Genomic DNA, 25,473 nt, shown 5'->3' on the forward strand with positions numbered 1-25,473 from the left:
AGTCCTTATCTTTATTAAAAATATAATAGATATTTAATATAACTTTCTAGATGATCAACCACACGTAAAGCACTCTGAAATATACCGCTTTTTCATAGTCGATCAAATATGCCAAACGATTTTCTTATGTATCATATTCTCATAAATCAACTTTCCAAAAAAAATATTCTAATAAGAAAAAATTCTTTCCATCAACCAAACGAGTGTTTGTAGGAAAACAAACTTTTTAGACTACTAGAAGAGATGGCGTAATGGAGGTTTAGTGTGGAAGAAAAGATATATCAAGACTTGATCCCTTGTTTTTGTTTTTGCTTTTTTGTTTTTTTGTTTTTTTTTTTTTTTTGATGATGATGATGAAGGGCTGATCCTTATCTTCTAGCCTATACCAATATCACCTCTCAAGAACTGAGACAAACCATAATCAAATCCTTACCTGTTACCCATGAAGCAAGAGCTGGTACCATTCAAAACTAAATGCATGCCAATGAGACCAAATGGATAGAACTGCACCTCTTCTGTTTTGAGATGAACTCCGATTGAGAACTTGAAGAAAAGCAAGAATTCTGAGAGCATCATTTGCCATATAATGTTCCACATAAAGTGTTCTTGTAAGCTATAGAATCATAGGTGTCACTCATAGATTCCACATGTATTTTGTATTGTATAAATCAGTTCCAAGTTACAGACAGATATTGCAAGTAGCAGATGTATCTAGATTGATGCTTTCAAAGAGGATGTATATACACAGAAAGGGAGGAATTATAATATATTATACAGAATAACAAAACATTATGCATGAGAGAGGCGAGAATTGCAATTAGATGAAAAGAATAGATGATTCCGCCGCAGAGTTGAGCTCCAAAAATGAGGCCATGACCAGGTCCTACGTGCGCCAAGAACTGCGATGCTCGTCACCGATCTGACAGGACCGCCTCACTCCATAAGAGCATGAAATCACGTGTGACAGAAGGCAAGTCTGCACAACAGTAACCGAGGGCAAAGGCATTTCAAAGGGTAAGCCACATAGTTTGGATAATGGAGTGCGACTTGAGTTGGAAAGGACTGAAAAAAAGGTGAAGTAGTTGATATGTCACCTCGCAAGACCTCGAAAGCGACTGCAGGCATATCTACATCTTCTTCGACTAATCGATATACATCTACAAGCTACAAAAAGAAACCAAACACATTTCACTAAATCCAGCAACTTTAGTTAAATGAAATAGCTTTAGAATCTATGGCATGATCTCCTTGAATCAAGAATAGAACAGATGATGCAGCTTGATCACCAAGATCAACAGCTGCCATATGCATCCAATATAAAGATTTGAAGTGGATTTATGATCAGATTTCTAGTAAAACTGCAGTTAGGATTTGATTTAATCATCCCTGGTAGCTTCTTCCTGTTTCAGGAAGTCAAGGGTCTTGAATCAATTGTACCAAAGAAATAAAAAGGTTTTGAAGAAGGATAGGAGTTTTTTAGTTTTCTCATACAATCACTTATAGAAGTATCCGTGTGATCTTTAAATTAGACTGACCAATAGCAACCAACAAACAGCGAGCACGTCATCCACTATCTAATTCTTGATTGTACCAGGAATTCAGCCAAATGAAGGGTTTAAGGTGCCAAATACCATAGAGGCTCCAAAGGTGCTGGATGTTTTTAAGTCCTACTTTTGGAGGACTAGCACCTGAATATCCTAATCTAAAAGGGGGAGAAATGTAGCCTGTCCAATCTTAGATAATGCCAAAATCCATCAATTTTCTTGTATAAACATTAAAGATAAACACAGTTTTCCACTTATCAAATTACTAAGGGCGTTCCTTGAATTATCACACAAGATTGTGACAGCAGGCCAATAATGCCAACATAATTCATAAAAGAATTCATGTCAACTAGACAGTAAAGCCAGATAACCTAATCAAATTATTTGTGGAGCCTTTTACTTAGAGTAGTGCTATGTACCCCAGATTTATATTGATCAGAAAAGACTTGAAAATCATTGTTGTTTTATTAATTGGATCCCAACATCAAAAATAGACCTAACTAGTTGCTAGCAAGTTGTGGCTGGATTGGTAATACAAGCCAAATGAAGAGTATAAAGAGGACAAGCATAGAAGCTGAGGGAGATTGTGCGGTAGTATTTGGTGTCCCATTTAAAAGATATTATTGCTGAAAGTACCATTTTGCCGTCTATGCATTATCAGAGTAACTAGGATTGCTCGTTATAATAGTCACATGTCTTTGCATATGGCTTCATAGTGAACTTTGTAGCTTGATTACTGAATGTTGTTGTAATTTAATTCCAAAATGGAGAATTTGTATTTCCTTCTCTATCTTATTCTAACTCATGTTATACTCTTCAAGCACATAATAGAAGTTTCACTATTCTGTTTTATTTTGATTTCTAGATGATAAAGTTAAGCTCTTTAAGGTTCCTAGCTAAAGATAACTCAAACCTCTTGAATGTGAAGCTTGGAGTCTTCAGTTAGAGCCATGATAAGTTGTCTTCGGATCCCAGCATCAATCAGGAACATACGTGCTCCATCCTTTATAGTTTCTGTGAGGTCCAATTTCTTTTCAACTTGCCAATTCCTTGAATTTTGCCTGGAGGAAAGGTTAGCAGTAAGGTTGTGAGGTACCTAGTCAAAATGAAACAGCAAACATGACGAGAAGTTCATGTCACAGACTTGTTTGTCACTTGCAATGCAGGATTCTGGTTCATTTTAGCCACATTTTCCTTCGCAAGAACTATGAGATTTTCAAGCCGTTTCCACTGGAATACTCCGTCTTTAAATAGAACCTGTAACTTAAATGCAATAAAATAAAAAAAGTCTCCATAAGAGTCGTGTCTAGGGATTCACACCCTCTCTTGTGTCATTTTATTTTAATACATCAAGCTCTGCTTTTATGATTTGCTTATGTGAAAATCATAAACAAACTAACACCTTGCAGCTTTCTGAAACTAAACAGGACTTCAAGCAGTAGAAATGGTCAAAGCAAGAGTCAAGATAAAAGCAAAACTATTTTATCTTAAAACAGAATATTGGCATCATAATGTGCAAATACAAAAGTAGGAATAAATTAAAAGGAGAAAAAATTCACATGCAATTAACCTGAATGAGGCGTTCACGGAGAGCAGGGTTCGGGTCTGTCAATAGGCGCTTTGCTACATAAGGATATGCAACCTGGAATTATTTACCACCATGAAACATCTCCAAAGACAAAAATAATTTTAAATTAAAAAAACTGTAAAAAATAAGATCATCAAGACTTACTAACCAAATTTAAACTATCAATAATAGCAATTTATCTTCTTTTTTAAAAACACCCAGTTGGAGATAAGCAAAAGTGCAAGTGAAGGATACCTCAAGAAACTTAAAATCTGGCTGCAGCGTGAAACAGATGCCTTCTTGGGTCAACAAAGAACGAATAACAAGCGAAAACCTCTCTGGGATACGGATAGGGTAATTGTAGACAAGCTGATTGAACTTTCCTGCAATATGTTTGTCAAATACATGATAAAAAAAAAAAAACCTTACTCAAGATATGATTAGTATCTTTTTTTGCATTCTTGCTCTAACCAAAAAAATACATTATCATCCAACAAGCCCATGAACATGATAGTGTAAATATTATAGCCCAGTTAAGCAACCATAACTAAATGTATAATCTGGATCCATTAGGTAGCAAGACATGCAAACATGATCCATGAGAACAACATCACCATGAAAGTATTATTTTCATTATATATCCTTTCAAGTCTACCTGTTAATGTTTGGGGAAACACCATTGGACTGATCTGATGGTTGAAAATGACCATTATCATCTAATTGTCACCATGCCATTCACGCATACGGATTTTGATTATCACATACTATATTGTCCAAGATGCCAACACTAAGAGGAACAAAGGATGAACTCACAACACATGAATAAATTTAAAATAGCTGCAGTGCCTTGTAATGTATAAAAAGGTAACATGGCTTTGCATGGGCACCTAGTTCGATGGCTCCTATCCCTCTGCAAAATGTCATGTATTTTTAATGAAAATTAATCATAGTTTGCCCAACTAGATTAAAGGAGGGTGTAAGATAATAACATATTTGCTTCATAGTCAGTGAATACTAGTATAACTTTCAGATATCATTTTATCAAGAGGAATCATATGTTGAATATTCTTTTGTCTTGTCATCTCTAGAGCTTTTTTAGCTTCTTGACTTGTAACAAGCAAGTCTTTCATCAAAATGTATAAAACATGCAAAATGAAAGTGACTTTAACAAAGGAGCTTGCTCACACAAAAGAAAAAGGCCATCCAAATATAGGGCCTGTCTGGATGCCAGCAAAAAGCTATTCAGCAGGTAAAACAACCGACTTGAAGAGAGTCATCCTGGCTAGGAACGGACAAACTGACGTACACAGGGAAGCCACAGTCATAATATCCCAAAAAAAATAGGGATTATGCTTCCGTTTTAAAAGGTGATTTGCAGTATCCCTGTTTTTTGGGCATGTTCATTCCTTGAGTGGCCTAATAACATAAATCTTATTCTCTACACTGCTTACCTTCCTCATGGCTGCCTATATTAGGTTAATCCTAGGGATAACCTATTTGAGTAGTCAAACAGGCCCATAGTATCAAACCTATTTTACAATCAGAAGTTTGATTAGCAACTTCTCATTTCTAATAGCAGTTTTCAGCCAATCTGATATGTTTGAAATGTGTCTACATATTTTAGAAATATAATGTAAATAAAAAAAAAAATCCGCTTGCCCTTGTCTGTAAATTAATGGCCATGAAAAAAGACACCTGAGGAATTTCAATGCTCAACCGGCAAGGAAGAAGCACAGTTACAACTTTGTTTATTGGGCAATCATAAAGAATATAATTTGGCTAAATGCACAATATTCTCCAATAAAAGCATCAAGTCGAAGAAAGTCGAGAAAATGAGAAAAGGAGTAGAATCAGCAGGCTCTACCAGTGACAATCCGAAAATTGAAGTCAGCCAATCCTTTCCCAGCTGAGTTTTGCCAGATTGCCTCTAAAGCAGGAATAATGGGAGAGACATCTGTACCACTAGCAAGGAAGCCAAGCCTGGTGAAGTCATTCGCCATCTCAACATAGTCCTCATTTACAGCATGGACGATAGCATCAATCAGAATTTGTTTATTTTGCTGAAACCAAAAAATTGAATAAACAGCGAGATCTTCCGCAAAATAGATGAGCATAAAGGAGCAGGTCTAACCAAATATTTGCTCAGGAAAAGTTAGTTATTGGAAGTAAGCAACAGAATAGAATTCATTTAAGTCTGAAATAGCATCGTATCTTACACCAACTGTGCATGAGATTCCCAAAAATGCAGACAAGTTATTTCTTGATTTTAATTCCAAATATATACAGATGGCTCCCATTCTCCATGGTAGGCATGCATGGAGGTAATTATCATGTTGCTTTAGATTGTGTTGTATGTTCATACAGTTAACCTTCATAGGACCTTGTTCTAGATACAAATGTTGCAATCAGTAACCAAGGTATCATTGCGGTCAAGGCTGTTGTACAGACCATACGTACTATACTGGTAAGGTATCGATATGGTACTAAGATTTGGTTTGGTATATGAGCCATCATACCGCCAGGTACTGCTCAAAACTGAGGTATGTGCCATACTATACCAACCTGTACCGCCCAGTTTTGGATGGTACCGTGACAAAAAGTGAGAAAAAGGATCAGAAACTGTCTCAGGTGCACGCTATACCATATTGACCCTACCATACCGAACTAGTACCATATTAATATGGTATCCAATACCGAGATTGTGGACTTTGATTGTATTTCCAATGCATTATCAGCATTTATACATATCATGAGATATATCCAATGATTTGTTAAAGTAGATATTAATTATAATCTTATAGAGAAGTCTACCACATGCATAAATGTTCTTCATAATGATTACATATTAAGTATATAAGCATTGCATATGAGATTTGTTTTGGCTATTTGGATACTTAACCAAATCCTTCTTGCCATAACTTCAAATCAAGCACTACTTGTTTATTGCAAAATTGTTCAAGTGCTAGGCTTACAAATATGATCTAGAACTTAGAAACTCCACTAGTCTAACAATTTTATTATTGTCCATATACACCAAGAAAAACTCAATACCTAGAATACCACGAAATGAAGAATGATCATTCTCCTACTCTTGTTGAGACTATTAATACACCCCTCACCCTGCTTACATGTCAGATTTTATGTCAACTCTTCCCAATATAAACTAAAATTACATTTGCCCGACAAGCCACCGAACCCCAACTCAGGTAGTTGTGCAATTATGACACCCAAATGCTCCACACATTCTATGCTAGACACAATATAATGCAAGGATATATGTTTCACATACCATACCAACCGTGCAACATTGGTTGATAAGGATGAATCCCTGCTAAAACAATATACTCCAGTTTTCTTATTACTACACCACAAGAAAGGACAACTTGCACTGACCATTGGTAGATGTGTTAATTGATAATATGGCTGCAAACATGTCATACATCATCAACAAATATCACTAACTTGAATACACAAAAAAGTGGTGGAAAGATTGAAATGCTACTTTGCAGTCCAGATAGTTTGCAGGTTCTGAAACCATATCGAATGCATTCAAGAATTAACACTTTCATACAAGAAAATCTGGGAATACTTGATGAATTAGCCAACCAAATAATAATAATAAATCCCTGATAAGAATGCTTTAGCTCTTAATTCACCTGACTAAGCACAGCCACATTTCCAAAGTCTACATAAGCAATACGACCATCACGCATAGCAAAAATATTTCCAGGATGTGGATCTCCATGAAATAACCCAAATTCTAGCAGCTGCCGCAGTGCAGCACTCACCCCAACTGTCAAAAACCCATTTACATCAATGCCTGCTTCTCTGATGGCCTGTGTTACATGAAGACGAAATAAGTAAGTTTCACTGTGTATACTCCAGAATATAATAAAATAGCAAGCATGCACCAGAACAAATTTCGTTATAGATTCATATGTTATGTTTGACTTCTCTAACAAGAGAATAAGCTAAAACAATAACATCATGACTTAAAGGTTGAGTTCAAACAAATGATACAGAAAAGTTAAAAGGATGCAGCAATATATCGTGGCATTCTAACCTCTGGGTCAGTGCACCGAATACCATCAATCCACTCCATTACTAAAACACGTGGACCAGAAAGCTGCTTATAAGCTCGTGGAATCTTGACGGTTGGATCGTTCTTAAAATTCTCCAAGAAGTCCTCCATATTCCGAGCTTCCTGCAGATATTATTTTGGAAAGAAAAATGAAAGACGGCAATAAATCATGCTTTTCTCTGAATAAAATTATCTGAATATGATGCCTATAATTAAAAGAAAAATTATTGAACTCCATCATTATGTGCATACAAAATTGTCGCAGGCAGATAAATATATTTTTCCCGAAATGAAGACAACAATATTACTGAATATATAATGGTTGCTATGGAAGCAGCTGCTCATGTAAAGCACGAATCAAATGCATTTAGTGCAAATGTAATTTTTAATTTTTCTCATAAGAAAAAAGTTCTATCTCTAGCTAGTCATCATTGTTTGTGATAGCAAGCACTAAACATTAAAAATAAGTAACCGCAGCAGACTAAGGATTGAACAGACTTACAAGAGTGTAGTCAAGTTCTTCCAGAAGTTTTTCACCAAATTCATCTACAATAAGCTCTGCATTGCAACCCAGTTTCTGCAGACTGATACCATTCAAAAAGGAAGCCAGCGTTCGGAACAGAAAAAGATCACGATAGATTATTGGTTCTATCCCAGGTCTTTGTACCTGCATTTAATTGTAGTTAGCACAAAAAATCAGAAACGAAAAATCAAAATTAATTTGTTTTATAGGATTCAAAACTAAGTATTGAAGCAATAGAAGAAAAGGTGACACCAACATACATGTCTGTATATTAAGGAAAGCAAAATGAGTAGCATGATAGATTTCCAAAGCCAAGAACTTAAAGACTATAAAATAGCATCAACAGCTTCCAGCATTCATGCCAAGTTATATTACATCAGGAGAAAAAGTTTGATCACATTAAAATCTGTAAGAACTTTCCTAAGGTTAGTTTTTCATATCAATACATGTAAAAAATATCAAATAATGCTTCATGTTTGCATGTTATCTTGATAGGGCAGTTAGGTTCTGTATGAAGCAAACCCAAAAGATGCATTTCAACGAGATCTTAAATTGCAATCGAACAATGAAAGATATTGCTGACTGAGATTATAACGATGACAATCTAATGGAAATGTAACCATAGGGTACATTCACAACCTTTATGGCAACATCTTCCCTTGTCTCCCTTAAAGTGGCCCGGTAAACTTGGCCCAAACTTGCAGCTGCTATTGTCTTGGATGAGATTCTGCTGAATACCTTTTCAAGAGGTTGCCCCAACTCCTCTTCAATTATGGCAAAGGCTTCCTGTATATCCAAAAAATGATTTTTAAAAGAAGGTTTAATTCCACCATATGAAGAATTGCTGTGCTTCAGTACGAAATATCATCACCAAGAAAATAGTTGAAAAATTTGCTAGTGCTGCTAAAATTCAGAATTCAGAAACACTACCTACCTGATTAGGAAAAGGGGGGACATCATCTTGGAGAATGCAGAGCTCATTCATATAATCTTCGCGGATTATATCCGGTCTATTTGCCAGAACCTAAAAAGTTGCAACATGTCAGCTGCTGAGATGGAGGATATTATCAAGAAAAATGCCTTAGGGCTCAACCTTGGTACAAAGGAATAACTAAATAAGGCAAAAAGAAGAAGCTCCACTGCCATGTGGCACAAGAGGATTGGTGCTTGATACCACAACTCTGCTGTTGTCCTGCACTGACCCTGTTTGCATCATTCCCCTTATGCTGTATGCCATGGAGCCTTTTTTCTTCTTGGTTTTTTTTGGGGGTGGGGGTGGGGGGGTTACATGGTTGGGCCCCTATAGCATTAATTCATTATTAATGGAGATCTTTCTCCTCTTTCAAAGAAATAGGACACAAATGAAAAAAATAATAACCTGCCCAGCTTTAATAAAAGATGGTCCCAAATTGCATAATAGGTTTCGAAGCTGGCGAGCACGGTAAGGAACTACTTCCTCATCTCGTCCAACCAAGCAATCATAGGTGAGGGCAGACCAGTAGAGACCCAAGTTCCAGACTATCTCCACCCCTCGACCTATAAGAGATAATATAGCCCCTCTAGATTCCAAAACCTTGTTCCTGACCTAGCAGTCAGAAGACGATTCAGCAAAAGCAAGCACTGGCAGTCCGGCACCATTCATAAAAAAACTGAATTCAATAACAGGAGAGTGGATAAGGTTAATTGCTATTTGCATACTGTCTCTGGGGTATATTTGCGGAATGGTATACAAACGCCACGTTCAATATCAAGCTGCTCCATGGCACTAAACTTCTCCGTCGAACTCTTTTTTGTTATTTTCCCATTCCTGCTTGATGATGGAGCCATCTTTTGAGAAGCAGGTGCAGAACTAGTTGATGCAGCATTTTTGATCCGAAATGACAGGAATTGTTTGCTTCGCCGTACAGGGGGCCTTAATCTTGGATGAGCACAATAGCTCATATTGTTTCTGCACTTAAATACATGGCAGCCCCTCACAGGCAAGAAATGGCGTGATGCATTGGATGAACTTGGTAGACAGGTTGTATAGAACTCCATATATTTGCTCAATCTTAGTTCCTTGTATATATATCTCTGATCTACACCTGGGTTAGAAGCAACTAATAATCTTAATTAAACATTAAATAAAAATGCCAGCAATCTTCAAGACGCAACAAATATGAAAGCATAGTTGATTTTCAATGAAGCAAACTCTTTTTATTGCAGATTAGAAGATATTATCAGGAGAGGGTAGGCATTCAAAAATGAAGCAAAGCCTTCAAGAATCCTCCGTATAAGACTGGAATAAATAATAATTATAAAATACAATAATAGAAGAATACTGAAATTTAAAAATTCCACTCCCTACATATATAACCTTGAGTGCCCCCCACCCCCCTCTCCCCCCTCTCTCTTTCTCAGACACACACACACACACACAAAAACCATAAGTACCCACGTAGGCACCTACAGCACAATATTGTTTCTTCTTGAAGATTCTTTTTATCTCTATTTCCCATTACATATCGAAATGTGCAAAACTATTGTTGAAAAAGAAGGGGTTTCCCCATTTCCTTTGCTATTCTTTTGTAATTCAATTTTCATTATAATTTTTTGCGAAAGAAAGTCGGGAAGCTTATTGCCAACATCTGGAGACGACATGTTCTCAAAACTCTAATCTTGCCCACAGGTCTCCAAGGCATTCATAGATCACTGACAACAAGAATTCAGCAATTTGGAGCTCCAAATTCTTAGAGTTGGAGTTCACTGCTATATCTATCAGTAGAATCACTCGGATTGCCGGGGCAAACCGCGTAACCTCTCTATCGTTGAATCAAGCCTTTAATTATATGGAATTACGTCCTAAAAATCTATAGAAATGGCATCAGAGCTAGAGAGAGAGAGAGAGAGAGAGAGAGGAGAGAAAGGGCACCTACCTGATAGTCGTCGGCGGCGTCGGGTGGCCGGCCCGCAGCGGTGGACGGGAGAGAGAGGGAGAGAGGGAGAGCCAAAGTAACTATCGAACGACTTCCCAAATGTCTCATGGTCTGTCTATTGTAGCGCTCATAGCTTCAAGTAAGACAAACATCTATTCCACTAGCAGACGGCTCTTCATTGGGTGGCGGACGGGGGACGTGCCATTGTCGGATCGGATAGAATTTGGTCCATTTCTATTGCCAAAACGAACCCAATCCGTGACGTAATCGAGTTACTAGATTAAGAGGCAACCCATGTCGGATTCGGCTGCTTGGATGAAATCAGATCCATCGACAGATATAGCTAGCATCATGTTTACACGTGTGCAACGCTGTTACCATATTTTTCAGGGCGAGATGTATGGTGATTAGAAATTTTGCTCCAAAGGACAAACAGAACAAGAATGGCGACTATGGATGGTGACACTGACCCCTGAATGAGCACCAAATTGGATTTCTTATCGAAGCTACCAAATTGGATTTTCATTCGAAGATCCAAGCTCAAAACGATCATTTCGCAGCAATAAAACATCCTCCATGTACCGCACCCAAGATTTAATTCGTAATTATTATGTATACATGAGCAGCACTTGAACTTCATACATAGGAACTGCTCGCACTCGAGAGTATCCAAACCTCATAAAGAGGAGATCACTGAACCACTAGATCAATGCACCTAGTTGAGGCCGAGGATGAAAAATCACTGTGTTTCTCCTCAAAGGTATTATCCACTTTTGGACTCTAGACATACGTCCAGCGCCACGAGAGGATTTTTTTCTGGCCTACGCATCCAGCACCATGAGGGGTATTCGTACGGTTTTGCCTTTTAAAAGGCGCCTCTAAAGAAAAAAGAGTCATCCTTCATCTAAGGCACAGCCCTTTTCGTCACTCAAGCAGTACGGGGTCCGCTCCCTCCCCAACACACCTCTTTGTGAAAATTTATGTCCCACATCTTAGCTTCATTTCCTAACTGGTTGGTCAGGCTGCTGGATTATTTCCTTCTCTATTTTTATGTCTAGAACTAGTGGCATGATGGGGAAGATACACATACCCTCAATAAATATCCCATACTCGTCCCATGTTTGCTAAACACAATAGAATGGTAGTCTTTGCATACAAGTCTTGTTGAGTTTTAAAAGAACAAAAGCTATGTTACACCTATCCATGTCATTTCATAATTAGCCATCTAAATGTCCACAAAAATAGTAAAAGAGCACACATCCACCTGATCGCCAACAATTCCTATAAGTTGAGTCATTCCAGGTATTATTTGCAATACTCGTCAAAAGATGAAGCATACAGAGCTTGAGTCCTCTTCCATGGAAAAAATAAACTGTGTTTCTAGGAGCTCAAACTGATAACCTTGCCCTTGATGATGCATCCATCAAGACCGACCTCAGCCTTTGGGCTTCGCTAACAATACAAGCACGATCAAATAGAGAAGATACTGCTGCAACACCTTTCAGATTCGGGGCACCAATTTTCATCACTGAATGAGCATTCCCGGGACCGATACCACCAATTGCAACCACTGGCAACTTGGAGGCCAAACAAACAGCCTTCAAGCCATCCAATCCGATAGTAAGATTGTTTTCCTTTGTGGTAGTTGGAAAAACACCACCACAGCCAATGTAGTCAGCACCATCGATCCAGGCCTGTTCAGCTTGAGCTGGGGTCTTGCAGGAGACACCAATGATCTTTCGTGGTCCTAATAACTTGCGAACAACTCGTGCTGGCATGTCAGACTGTCCCACATGCACACCATCAGCATCACAAGCAAGGGCAACATCGACCCGATCATTGATCAGCAGCGGCACACCATGGGACCGGCAAATTTCCATGCACGCCATAGCTGCTTCCACAAAATTTCGTGTTTCAGCATCCTTTTCTCTGAAAGAAAAGCAAATCTCTATTATTTTAATATTAGTTTCTATTTCAACAAGATATTAAGGATGGCAAATCAGCATTGCCCACCAATACAATAACTTGGATAGCCAAAGAAAAACTAACTACCAAGTGACAAAGAACTAAACACAAGGACAGGCACATTGATTGTTCTGAAACAAGACATTGCTGAGGCCATCTCTTGAAAATGATCATATTGTGCAAATTTGAGCTAGAATGGAATTTAACAAACCTTAACTGAATAATCGTGGCACCTCCTTCGATGGAAGCTTTAACAGCATCTGTAATCGAACGATCCCACTTGTTGTTCATTCCAGAATCAGTGACAGCATACAAAAACAGATCATTTGCATCAAATTGTGGTTTCAGGCCTACATTGTCGTTCTGACTCTTAAGCCTGAATAGGTGATCAAAAGGCCCTTGAGGTCCATTCCCAATGACAATATCCTTGCTATAATTAAGAGCACTCTCCACAAAGGCCTTGGCTGTCTGCACAATCAACAGAGAGAAACATAGGTAAAAGCTCATCTGCATAGTTCAGAAAAGTAGCCAGAATTGGAGTTTTCGAAAGATCTTTTTAATAGTGGAGACAAGAGAGCATTACATGCAAAAGTAAACGTGCACACAATCAATATTCCATTTAATAGAATTTGGATTTATGGAGCCAAGACTGGATTGGGAAGCATGCCCCGTCCAAGTCCGCTTCAGTTTCCTCTCCTTGTTTCCAAACCTTCAAACCATATCTAAAACTTCCACTCTCTCGGACCATTTCTAACCTACAGCACAAGTCAACAGAGCATCTCAATAACACTTCATGATATTCCCTATATGGTCAAATGAAATTCTGCTAATAGATCATCTCCTGCTCTTGGAGTCATAAACCACAGAAATACTGCACTTATGGTTACTCCTCCTCTTCTTCTTTCTTTTTTTCTTTGATGTAAAGAGGGGACACCAATCACCATTTAGAATGAAAAGAGAGCACTTATCTTTACAATAGAACTGTTCTTAAGTCTGGCTAGGCTCGGGCTAGGCTTTGCCCCACGTCTACAAAATTTACTTGGGCCCGGGCAACATCCAGTCTGGCCCGGCCTTTGGACCTACCTTCCAAGCCCAAGCCCAGCCTTACTCAGGCTTTAGGCCAAGCCTTGGGCTTCATGATTGTTTTTTTTTTATTTTTTGAAAAAAATACTAAAATTGCTTAAAGTACTTTAAAAATGCTAAACACGAATAATTAAATATTGCCAACAACATAAAATATGTCTGTTATCCCATTAAGTTCACATATCGACAATAATTATCAATAAAATCTACAAATACATCAAATATAAATAAATAACACAAAAAAATTAAACAAATTCGAGCTGAGCTGGGCCAAGCTTGGGCCAACTTTAATCCCCAATCTCGAGATTGGCCCATTATTAAATGGGCCTATTTTCCAGGCTCGACCCAGGTGCCAGGCCCAAAACCTTTGGTCCAAGATTGCCCAAAAAGCATCGAGCTCGAGCGGGCCGGGTAGTCCTCGCTTGTGAATAAGTCTACTTTGCAATTGTCGCCCTTCTTTTGGAAGACAAATACCTTGAATATTTATCATTTTAAGGTGCCTCAAACATACTTTCGCAGAAACACTGGGTAAGAAGGCCATGAATAGCCCCTACAAGACTTATAGCCATCACACCTGAGAGACTTATACTTTCGTGACCATTTTAATCATTTCATATTAAGTCTCCTAAAGATGAGCTACTATGACCATTTTTAACATTTCATCTTAGTCTCCTAAAGATGAACCACTAAAACTCTGCTTAAAAAGAACACCTGCATTGTCTTATCTTTCATAACTCCATGTAATCTAAAAGACACAAATATCTGCTCTGGAAAATCATGTCTGGTTTCACACCAATTATTTTAATCATTTCATCTCAGCCTCATGGGATAAGCTATTGAAGATATGCTTAAAAAGAAATTTCACTAACAGTTTTTTTATCTTTTGTAACTCCAGTAGATCTAGAAAACAAAATTGTCAGCGCTGGAAAATCACCTGAACAGCATGCAACATTGGAGAACCTTTTGCTAGCTCTGCTGCTATACATGAAGCCAGAGTGCACCCAGTTCCATGAGTGTTGCGAGTCTTTATGCGTGATCCATATAGCTCATGACATTCTTCTCCTAGAGGAACCAATCAGAAAACACATTGAGTTTTAAAAATAAAAATCAATCCTAAGCGACAAACTGCTAAGATAAAAGGAAGCAGACAAAAAATATGGGATGATCTGAGCATGCTAATATAGGATTAAAAACCATACCATCAAAGAATATATCAATGGCATCTGACGAATCTGGTAAATCCCCACCCTTCACAAGCACATATCTGCAAACCACAGAGGCATCACTGAATTTTCCAAATTAAAATAGGAGATTATTTATGTGCTTTATCCAGGATTCAAGATAGATATTAAGTAGACGTAGCACAAACAAGATGTTAAAATTTTATTTGCCACTTCATTGCTATATGTATTGAGAAATAACAAAAAAGAAAAAAAATGGCAATCATGATTGGGTTCTTTACATCTTATTACGAAAAAGTCGTTAAAGTTTCCTACTACAAATCTACTGAAGCTTCCATCAATATAAACTAAAATTTCAGGCTACATCACATAAACTTGAAATCCCTTTTTCTAACATGTGATGACAAACCAAGGAAATGGAAGAAAATAACAGGCAAACATAGTTGTACTATGAATTCGACAGAAATTATGAGAAAATCCAATGCTTATTAGAAAGAAAATTGAAAAAATCAACAAATCAACCCACATAGCATACAGGTTAATCTGTTGATTGGTAGTTCCATGAAGAACCAATAGAGGGTTACCAACAAGTAGACAAGGCAAGGGACAGAACTAGGACAAAGAGGTCTATTTTGTTATCTAAGTTAACCACTCAGCTTTGACCATGACCACATGATCAATTTGAACTTGAGGAATATCCAATGACAAAGATTAGAGAACTTTTAAACATATTTTACTTGAAAATGTCCATGTATTATGACTTCAATTCAGCCCAGGAGAGTGCTGGTCAAGCTAGTAGGCCAACATATATTGAGCCCAAGCTCGCCATCAGCGAAAAGAAGGCAGGTTGATGATTCTAAGAAAGGTCTGCTCAAGACATATACCAAAAACCTCCCCAAAATACAATAGCAAAATTGTATAAGAAAAACAGTTCAAATATCCTTGGAAGAGACAAATGGAACCCAGATTTGTATAATGGTTTTAATTCTATCACCAACTGAAGTTTAACAACCCAAAAATATGCATACACCTATAGGCATGCATTAAAAAATAAACTTGCAGACACCGCTAGTGAGTGAATGGGTTCATATAAGGATTCACTCATGAGAATGGAGATAAAGAGGAGAATGAAAGGTTTAATTTATTCTTCAGAAAAAAGAAACAAAGTTCGAAATCAGGGGATATTAAACAGCATTCTAAGCTTAAAATTGACATTAACTTCTGACGGATCTGCAGATCATACCTAGGACCTAAATTATGTATGGATTTTGCTGCAGAACACATGTCAGCCACTGTTCTCAGAGACACACCCCCAAGTAGAGCTGATGCTTCTTTCAAATTTGGGGTAACAATATCAGCCATCGCAAAAAGCTCGTTCCTGTATTACAGAGTCCATAGAGCAAAATTTGTTATGCTTACCCAGATAAGTGCACTAGACAGGAATTGATAGTTTATCTAAATAAAGCTATTTGTTCTGGTAAATGCAGAGGTACGATCAACATATAAGCTAGGGAAAAGTACATATTCCGTACCGATACCCAGCAAGGTTAGATGGTTCAGAAAGCATATCCCCACTTGTAGATACCATAACTGGGTCCACCACTAAAGCTGCCCTTTGGAGGTAATAGATATATCAATTAAAGTTCCACATGAACAATCAAAGAGTTTAGGACATTACTGCATACCTCGAACAGGGAACTCTTTAAGACTATCACATAAAACTTTAACTACTCCAACCGAAGGAAGCATCCCTGTCTTCACCTGAGAATTTAAAATGAAATTTGTGTTTAAACGCAAAACAAGTGCTAAAGCCTTAAGAAAAATATCGACATTTATAGATTAAGTAGACAAAGTAGGATGAAGATAAATATAGCTTAACCAAGACAGCAGAAAAGTGCAAGAATATTAAAGGAGAAGAAAATTTAGACATGGAGATCAGAAAGCTCAATAGCTACCTAGCTTACCAAAGATGATATTGAACTGATCGGAGTGATCAGACAGTATGCAAAAAACTATGTCCATATATGGTTCGCCAAAAAGCTCTCAAGGTGACCGTATTAGAGATAAGTGCTACGGCGTTCTTCTATAATTTTGGCACATTGAGGAGTTATTGCTACTTCTCTCTTTTGTTGACATAGTCACAAGTTGCAACCATCTCTACCAGCCCAAAATTCTATGCATAACAATGGAACAATATATCAGCTTTGGAACACACCTCATCAACTCTCAGCACCTTTTGTTACTAAACAATCTCATCAGGGCCAATTTTTTCAATATATCATTGCACAACTATCACATCAAACTTTCATCATTCTTTGGTGTTATATTTATTAGCACTTCCCATATAAATAGATTAATATTATGATAAGAAGACCTTTGCTAGATGTTCCTGCTTCCTAACTTTCTAGAGACCGCTACTTTGCACCCATATCCTCACTTACATGATACCCACTTAATCATACTAAGATCTCAGGAAGTTAGAGACCTAAAGTTTCCCTGCCTATGTTCAATCTTCAAGAAATTTGACCAATCTATGTTCGTCTTGCATCAAAATTCTTAATACAAAAGGTTATATGCTTATGCTCAGACCTTATTCACAAGTTTAAAGAAAGAGACGCAGATTTGGAAATACCTGGGCTATGTCACACAAAGTCTAGCAACCACATTGACAGCCAAAATTCCATATTTTTGAAGTTGCTTTTACAAATCAATCTTCAACAATTGACCATTTATTCATTTTAAGGCTGCATAGTCCAGCAATATACACAAAGGAGTTAAGCGCTCATCCTGGGAGGTGTGCCATCCACTGATCAGCATGGAACAAGCCATACCGTGCCAGAATACCCTTTTCTTAATTAAAATATTTAAGAATAAATTAACGGGTGTCTTGTAGACCAGAGTTTGGCATCAATAATAGCCCAGCACAGGACAGCACTTGGTACCTTGTTATGGACTACAGAATCGCATCTCGAGCTCGAATTACAAAACTTATGTCAAATGTCCTCTAGGTAGCCATGTAGACAAATGTTGTCAAACTATATGTCGCATGCTCAGTCCCATTTGCAAAAGAAAAACAAGTACTAAAAAGAAGAAGCAAAAAAGGAATGGTTTACCATAATTACCTCTCACACTACAAGAATGGAGCCAGAAAGGAGCATTATAACAACTAGCAGACAAATAATGCCTTTCATTCCTTTAAAAAAAAGACCTTTAAGTTTGCAATTACAGATACTAGTCTGTAGAAGTCTTAACATGAAAAATCTTGAGAAATGTCATAAATAACATAGAATGTCGCTACAAGACCAAGTTGATTTTTATAAAATCGTGGAGGAAAACAAGAATGTCTTCGACAACATCACTGGCAATGCATACAATCCCTGGGGGAGTAAAAAGAGTAATCTATGAGACTATAGTTCATGTAAGAATCCATGGCCGGACAGACAAGAATACAAATCTATGTCCTCCAGCAATAACAAATCCCAAAGACAAGTAAATTCAAAACCCAAATATATCATTTTCGACATGCCCGACATCTAACACACAAAATAAAGCACTGACCTATGAGACCTATAGCTCATATGGAAAAAAAAATCACATTTTCAAGCTTGAATCATTATAGCTTACTATATCGACTTCCATGTCGGAAAGCACTGATCGCAACTGCTCTGCTACGAACTCCTCCGGAACCGGATGAACTCCCTGACATTATAAAATATAAACTTTTTTAAAAAAATTATAATCTTATGGAGAATTAATTCAAATGAGGTAACCAAAGAGAATGAGGACTGTGACCTGAACGCCGACGGTGTTCTGCGCCGTGACGGCGGTGATAACCGAAGAGCAGTAAACCCCGAGCGCCCCGCACGCCTTGATGTCGGCCTGGACTCCGGCGCCGGCGCCGGAGTCCGAGCCGGCGACCGTAAGAACGTGCGGCATATTCCGCTGTCCCCTCCCTCCGTTCTCAGCGTCCATGGCTTCCGACATCGGTGCGATCATGGGAGCCCTAGCGCTCGCTCTGGCGACGAAGACCCCTCTCCGGCCGGCGTGAACTCGGGCCGTCGGCGGAAAAATCTGGAGAGAGGAAAAAAGATATGTTAGCTTAGACTCTGAGAGCTAAAATTGTTTTTTTTTTTCTTCCAAGAGAGAGAACCGGCGATGACGGCAACGTGAGGAAGACAGCGGCCATTACCAACGGGAGTCTCGTGTTTGGGAGATTGCCCTCGAGTCGGAGACGAGTTAAACGGGTTGGGTACTTGGGTCTTATGTGGATCCGGGTAAAAAACATTAACCTTCAGAAAAATCCAGATCCAATTTAGAGTAGGGGTGAGAATCAATCCCACAAAGCCTATTTTCATATCCGAGCCTATTTGGATATGGATAAAAATTTGAGCATTCGATTAATAGCCATATCTATATTTATATTTATAAAAATATGAATGTAGATAGACAACTATCTAATCTATATATTCATATTTTATATCATTTGTAATTCTATTTAATTTTATATATCACTCATTGAAAATAAATGATAATATTAAATTACTATTAATTTAATTTATTATCTATTTGATAATATTTTATTCTGTGAAAAAAATTAATTATCCAATTTGTATCCATATTTATATTTATACAAAATGTATTTATATTTATATTTATAATATTTAATTTATATCTGTATCCATTTAAAATAAATATATATAAAAATTTTTATATTATCACCTATACCAATATATTCATCGTGGGCATGAAAATGCTAGTATTTAATCTCGCTCTAATTCGGAGTGTCCAGTGGCTCGGTGCAATCGGGTTCGGCCCGAACCCAACAATCTTTTAGGGAAGCAGGACCAAAGAAATCAGAAATAAAATGGAGCACCTCTTTCGAATCCTCCGAGTGAATTCTCGAGCCTTGCGCTTCTTCTTGTCGTGCGAACCACCTCCGCCACTTGCACCTTCATCACCTCTCGCCGGAACCTCCTTTTTTTTTTGGTTGAAAAACGGCAATTCAGAGAAATACACCATCCTAATCCTATTGCTAGTTATAATAATTATAGTATTAAGAGAGAAATGGCTCACACTAGAGCTGTTTGAGCTGCTGTTGTATCCAGGTTAGTATCAATAAAAAATAAATAAATAAATAAAAGAAGAACAAGAAGAAAAGCATGAGCCTTATCAGAATTATCAGTACTTAGATTCAATTTTTTAGAAATACACCATCTAGGACTCAAATGCAGAAGCTTTGGTTGCTAAGTAAACAAGGTATCCAGGTGCAACCTTTAAATATTGTTTCATCATGGTTGTCTATCAAACCTTTCCCTTTCTTTTTTTTCCCCTCCCTTCTATCTTAAAAATAAAAAAATAAAAAAATATGTTCTTGAATATTGTACATTTTTTGAGCAAATATGATAACAATTATGCGGACAAGTAAACTTATATAATAGCCACTTTGGCATTCCTTTATCTACATCATGTGAAGAAATGATAATTTGAAAATGGAGATTATTTTCTCTAGATTTCATGTGTCATTTTTATATCAAAAATATTCTTTCATTTTTTTTCTAAAATACCTGTGCAATCCTAAATATAAATAAAAAAATTATAATCCCAGTTATAGAAAAAGGAAAATAAATTTGACTACAATCATAGTAGTAAACAAACAGGAAAAAAAACAACAATCTTGGCTATGGACAAATGAGGGTAAATTAAAACTTGGTTAAAAAAAGGGGGAACAAACCTAATTCTTATAATTTAGCAAAGAAAAATGATTTTTCTCTCTCTCCAACATTTTGCAAGAGTTAAAAAGGTAAAATTGAAAATTACTACATTTAAACAAATAAAAGAATCTTAAATAATCTACTTAGATGGAAGGCAAAAAATATGAGAGTAAGCAAATATGGAAAAATAAATAAAAATATCAGCTGCACACAAATAAGGAATAGATCATAAGAAAAATTTGTCAGAGTAAATAAATAAGAAAAAAATGTAAACTTTGTATATATCCCTTTATCCTCAAACATGAATTGCACAGAGGCTATTCGCTATTTTGAAGGGAATCTCCTCATAGGATGCTCAGTCATTAATTATTTGTCTATGTAGTTCACAAGTACAAAAAAATTTCACCATCATGAAGCTCATAAGGAATCAAAAATATAGACAAACAGAACAAATTAGATAGGCAGACAAAAAATATATCTGAAGATCTCAGGTGCTATTGGATGGAGAACATGAAGGTCGCAAAGATTCCAAAAATATAGAAAGGAAAAAAGTGTATTAATACAAGCCGTATAACCAGTAAACATATCACAGATACTAATTCTCTTGCTCGTTTTGGAGGCATTAACAAGTTTAGATGGGGGGAAAAAATGCTTCCAGGAGCTTTTCATTGTCACAGGTTACAACTCTAGAGAGCTGGTTTTTGCAACTAAAACAAACAAATATTGCCCACTGAGAGAGTATTTCCCTTACAGCTCTACATAGTACAAAATCTGTTTATTTAGGTCCTCCTCAACAAAAGAATCCACTTTATAAATAATCTCCAATAACGAATACTAAATGACTTCCTTATGAGTGGCTTGTATAATGTAAGAGCCGCTATTTAGTCTCCTTGATATTGTACAGTAAGTCGTTCCAAACAAGAACTAACCTAGGGCATTTCCCTTTTTGTTAAAATACTCTCCAATGGCACTGTTGAGCTTTTATCCAGATGCTCCTTTCATGAGCAAAAGAATCAGACTGTCAGTACATAGTATAAACATTTCTGACATCAATTCTGCATAAAATCCCTCTAAATTTTTTTAGTACGTCTGAAGAAGTTGGCACAATCTAGATATAATTAAGAATCTTCCTGAATGTGGCATGTTTAACATTGTCCAGGTGTGGCACATTCAATTACCAGTGGTACCTGCAACAACATAAACCACCTCTAAAATGGTGAAACTGAGTCAGACCTCCAAGAACAATCTCCCTCCTTTCATTCTTGCAAACTGTTTCATTGTTGTGGGAGAACCTATAAACACCCTCAAGTTCCTACTTGTCCATTTACAGAACCTTGGAGAAGTTCTTCGAACATCCTCGAAGTTCTTTAACAAACTGGTAGCACCATGAAAGCATATGGCACAACAGAGATTTACTGGCAAAAGCACTTACTGTGGCAGCTCTTATTACCAGTAGTCCCTGCAAGAACACAAACCACCTCTAAAATGATGGAAGCGAATTGGATCTCTGAGGACAATCTCCCTCCTTTCACTCTCTGAGAACAATTTCATTGTTGTATGGCAATCCTGACACACCCTTAAGTTCTTCATCACTCGTATTGGAGCTGCCTCTGGCAGAACAATCATTCCCAGTGCTACCGCCAGCTTCTCACTATGGCAATTCATTAAATTTTGGCTCTCTACTGGACTGGGGTCATTGAACCCCAAAGTCTCAGTCTTAGCATAACCAATCTTGTCTACTTTTGATAGCATTTCCTCTAGTCTTGCATATATTGCATGACTCCAGGGATGGGACTTGTCACCTGCAACAAACGAGTGAATGGATGCCCCTATTTCAATCCAACTAAGACCAGGTTCCTTCTTCACTCCTCGTTCTTTCATCAAATCTCTCATATTTGTTGCCAAAGACTGCCTTCCAGCATCCAAGTACATGTTATACAGAATCACATATGATGCAGAGGCATCAGGCTCCAGTTCCATTATCCGCTTTGCCACACATGCACCTCTCTCTATGTCCCTATGGATCCTGCAAGAGCCCAACAAAGCCCTCCACATAACAGGGTCATAGTCGAAGCCTGAGTTCAATATGAAATCTTCAGCATCAGCCAGCCTCCCAGCCCGACCTAAAAGGTCAACAATGCAAGCACAATGCTTCACGTTTGGATTCAAGCCATAGTCTCTTTTCATGCTTTCAAAGAACCTGCAATAACAGAAAATAAATGTACCTCTATGAGAATCTAATGAGAGAGTAGAAAGTGGCAAAGTTAAGCACTGTGTTTGCTCAATGTTAGATTAATGAGGTATGCTTGAAAAATAAAAGATCGTTTCCCCCAATTTTATCTTCTATCAGGAGAAAAATCCCTGTCAATTAGCTGAAACTATTGCAAATTTCTCCAAATTAACCATATCTTCTTGATAGATTCCACATGAGTGACAACAATTTCCCTTGTAAAATTGATCGTTCTTTTTATGGACGAATATTTATCAGAAATGAATGAAAATAATTGTATGAGTGTAAAAGTTATAGAATTTTGGTTCAAAATTTTATCTAGTAGATAGAAAGTCCTATAAATCACTTGACAAGAATAATGACCGGTGCAAGAAGGCATGGTAGGAAAAAATTATTTACCTAAATCCCTCATCCACCAGTCCTCCATGGCTACAAGCAGTAAGAACGCCGAGGAAAGTGATATGGTTTGGTGCAACCATGCAGTCCTCCATCTCCTTGAAGAGCATCATAGCATCTCTTGCACAACCATGCTGTGCATGCGTTGAGATCATTGCAGACCAGGAAACGACATCTCGATTCTCCATCTCCTGGAATGTCTTCCCAGCAGCATCAACATCCCCTGACCTAGCATACATGAAGATCCTTGAATTACCACAAATGGTGAGCCTATCAAATCCAACTTTTATGGCGTAACTCTGAATCTGCTCCCCAGATCTCACCATAGCCAAATTTGCACAAGCACTCATGACACTTGATATAGTGAACTGATCAGGTTTTCTTCCAATGCTCAATAATTCATGAAACAATCTAAGTGCCTTTTCAAAATGCTCATTCTGAACACAACCCGAAATCATGGATGTCCAAGTAACAATGTCTTGCTTAGGGACAGAGTGGAAGCATCTAAATCCTTCTTCAATAGAACCCGAGTTGGAGTACAAGTCAATGAGTGCACTTCCAATGAACTCATCACTCTGGAGACTGTTTTTAAGCACTTGGCTGTGGATTTGTTTCCCAAACTCAAAAGCATTGGCCAAGTTGCAAGCTCTCAGCACACTCGAGAATGTGAACTTTGAGGGCTTCATTCCTCTCCTTTGCATTTCAGAAAAGAGCCCTAATGCGTCACTTGTGAGCTCATTTTCAATTTCCACTTCCATTCGGCAAAAGCCAGCAATCATAGCATTAAACACAACAACATTCGGATCAGGCATGAGTTTAAAGACCTTGACTGCACTATTCAAGGCACCACTCTTCGCATACAAGTCAATCATCGCACTGCCAACAAATACATCAAAGTCCAACCCAACTTTAACTACACACCCATGAATCATCTCACCCACTTCCTGCGAAATTTTTAAACTCGAACAAGACTTTAGAACACTGCCAAGAGCGAAAGAATTCATCTTCATCCCTAACTGGTGCATCTGACTAAAAATTCTTAATGTATCTTCAGCCAAACCAATCCGAACATAAGCCGAAATCAATGAATTCCATGAAACGTCATCTAGTTCGGCAGCATTATCAAACACACGCCTCGCTTCATCAATCTTCCTGCACTTGGAGTACATGTCAATAAGCGAGTTGGTCAAGAAAGCATGTTGATGAAATCCACCAACTACAACCAACCCATGAATCACCTTTCCCAACTTCAAGTCACCGGAATGAGAACAAATACCTAACACGGTACCATAAGTGAACCGGTCGATCTTAACATTGGCATTTCTTGCTTCCATGAACACGTTCACGGCTCTATCAGTCTGGCCCGTTTGAATATAACCAGAAATAAATGAATTCCATGACACAGTATCTCTCTTAGGCAATCTATCGAACAGTTGGCGGGCAATTGTCATGTCGCCACATTTGCAGTACATGTTCAGAAGATTGTTCTGGAGGAAAAGGCAGGGCTTGGAGTGGGCTCTGATCATGTGGGCATGCACTTCCTTCCCGTGGATAAGAGATTGGGAACTTGTGGCGGACTGGAGGAGTTGCGTGTAGGCCGCGGTGTCCATGGAGCGATCCAAATTGGGTTGGGGATGAAGAAAGGTGGTGAAGTATTTGGGAGTTTTAGAGAAGGAGACACGCTCCGAGGTGCCGATCAGATACCGGAAAAAACACTGCGTTCTCATTGGACCTCACGGAGTTTTGATTACGATAGAAGTGTGGGAGCTACAAAATATAAGGAATAGAAACAAACCACAGAGATGGACTTGGCTTTAGGAGAATTAGAATTTGAACCCGGTTGTTGGTACCAACCTATTTTAGCTCACAATTTGTGACAACCGCAATTATGCAGGAAGTATTCAGATATTAAGGATCTTGCCGGTATTTTTGAAGATGAAATAATAAGCGAATAGAAATTTATATAATTTTAAATCTATTTGAAATATTTAGCAATTAAAATTTTATTTTTTAAAAAATAATTGATTAGAAAAAACAGACATATTTTGATATTGTCTTGGCTGATATTTTAGGATTTTACTGTCCTATATCCGAGTACCTTGTATATCTAAGTCCATATAAAAAAATTACTAGAATACTAAAATTATATATATATATATATATATATATATATATATATATATATATATATATATATATATAAAGATTCACCGTCCAATATCAGATTGGTACCATACTAGCATCGATCGTATCGAATACGAGTACCAAATTGATATG

At 37.6% G+C, this 25,473-nt stretch overlaps 3 protein-coding genes across 5 annotated transcripts; all 3 read right to left on the minus strand.

The window, feature by feature from the left end:
* Positions 1 to 603: 603 nt before the first annotated feature.
* LOC103704835 (protein ACTIVITY OF BC1 COMPLEX KINASE 1, chloroplastic) lies at positions 604 to 10,771 on the minus strand. Its single transcript, XM_039133538.1, has 15 exons — positions 10,631 to 10,771; positions 9,414 to 9,799; positions 9,094 to 9,300; positions 8,650 to 8,739; positions 8,355 to 8,501; positions 7,695 to 7,859; positions 7,175 to 7,315; positions 6,768 to 6,947; positions 4,976 to 5,171; positions 3,367 to 3,494; positions 3,115 to 3,186; positions 2,689 to 2,801; positions 2,458 to 2,605; positions 1,095 to 1,164; positions 604 to 976 (listed from the first exon to the last, which is right to left on the minus strand). The coding sequence occupies exons 2-15, from the start codon at positions 9,750 to 9,752 to the stop codon at positions 912 to 914; spliced, it is 2,061 nt and encodes a 686-aa protein (XP_038989466.1). The 5' UTR covers positions 9,753 to 9,799; positions 10,631 to 10,771; the 3' UTR covers positions 604 to 911.
* A 1,028-nt stretch (positions 10,772 to 11,799) lies between these two features.
* Positions 11,800 to 19,067, minus strand: LOC103704834 (probable thiamine biosynthetic bifunctional enzyme, chloroplastic). Of its 3 annotated transcripts, none has more exons than XM_008788297.3 (10): positions 19,010 to 19,067; positions 18,652 to 18,930; positions 18,484 to 18,558; positions 16,545 to 16,620; positions 16,392 to 16,467; positions 16,103 to 16,237; positions 14,878 to 14,942; positions 14,613 to 14,740; positions 12,807 to 13,063; positions 11,800 to 12,559 (listed from the first exon to the last, which is right to left on the minus strand). In XM_008788297.3, exons 1-10 carry the CDS (start codon positions 19,043 to 19,045, stop codon positions 12,019 to 12,021), a joined length of 1,668 nt encoding a protein of 555 aa, XP_008786519.2. In that variant the 5' UTR covers positions 19,046 to 19,067; the 3' UTR covers positions 11,800 to 12,018. The 3 variants fall into 3 exon arrangements, with proteins under 3 accessions (XP_008786519.2, XP_008786520.2, XP_017697680.2); XM_008788298.3 differs by having other exon boundaries at positions 19,049 to 19,065; XM_017842191.3 differs by having other exon boundaries at positions 12,813 to 13,063; positions 19,010 to 19,049.
* A 2,216-nt stretch (positions 19,068 to 21,283) lies between these two features.
* Positions 21,284 to 25,117, minus strand: LOC103704879 (pentatricopeptide repeat-containing protein At3g13880). The gene is made up of 2 exons (XM_008788351.4): positions 23,200 to 25,117; positions 21,284 to 22,770 (listed from the first exon to the last, which is right to left on the minus strand). The coding sequence occupies exons 1-2, from the start codon at positions 24,921 to 24,923 to the stop codon at positions 22,017 to 22,019; spliced, it is 2,478 nt and encodes an 825-aa protein (XP_008786573.3). The 5' UTR covers positions 24,924 to 25,117; the 3' UTR covers positions 21,284 to 22,016.
* Between the last annotated feature and the right edge of the window lie 356 nt (positions 25,118 to 25,473).

Source organism: Phoenix dactylifera, chromosome 14, assembly GCF_009389715.1.
Source record: "Phoenix dactylifera cultivar Barhee BC4 chromosome 14, palm_55x_up_171113_PBpolish2nd_filt_p, whole genome shotgun sequence".
Lineage (NCBI taxonomy): Eukaryota > Viridiplantae > Streptophyta > Magnoliopsida > Arecales > Arecaceae > Phoenix > Phoenix dactylifera.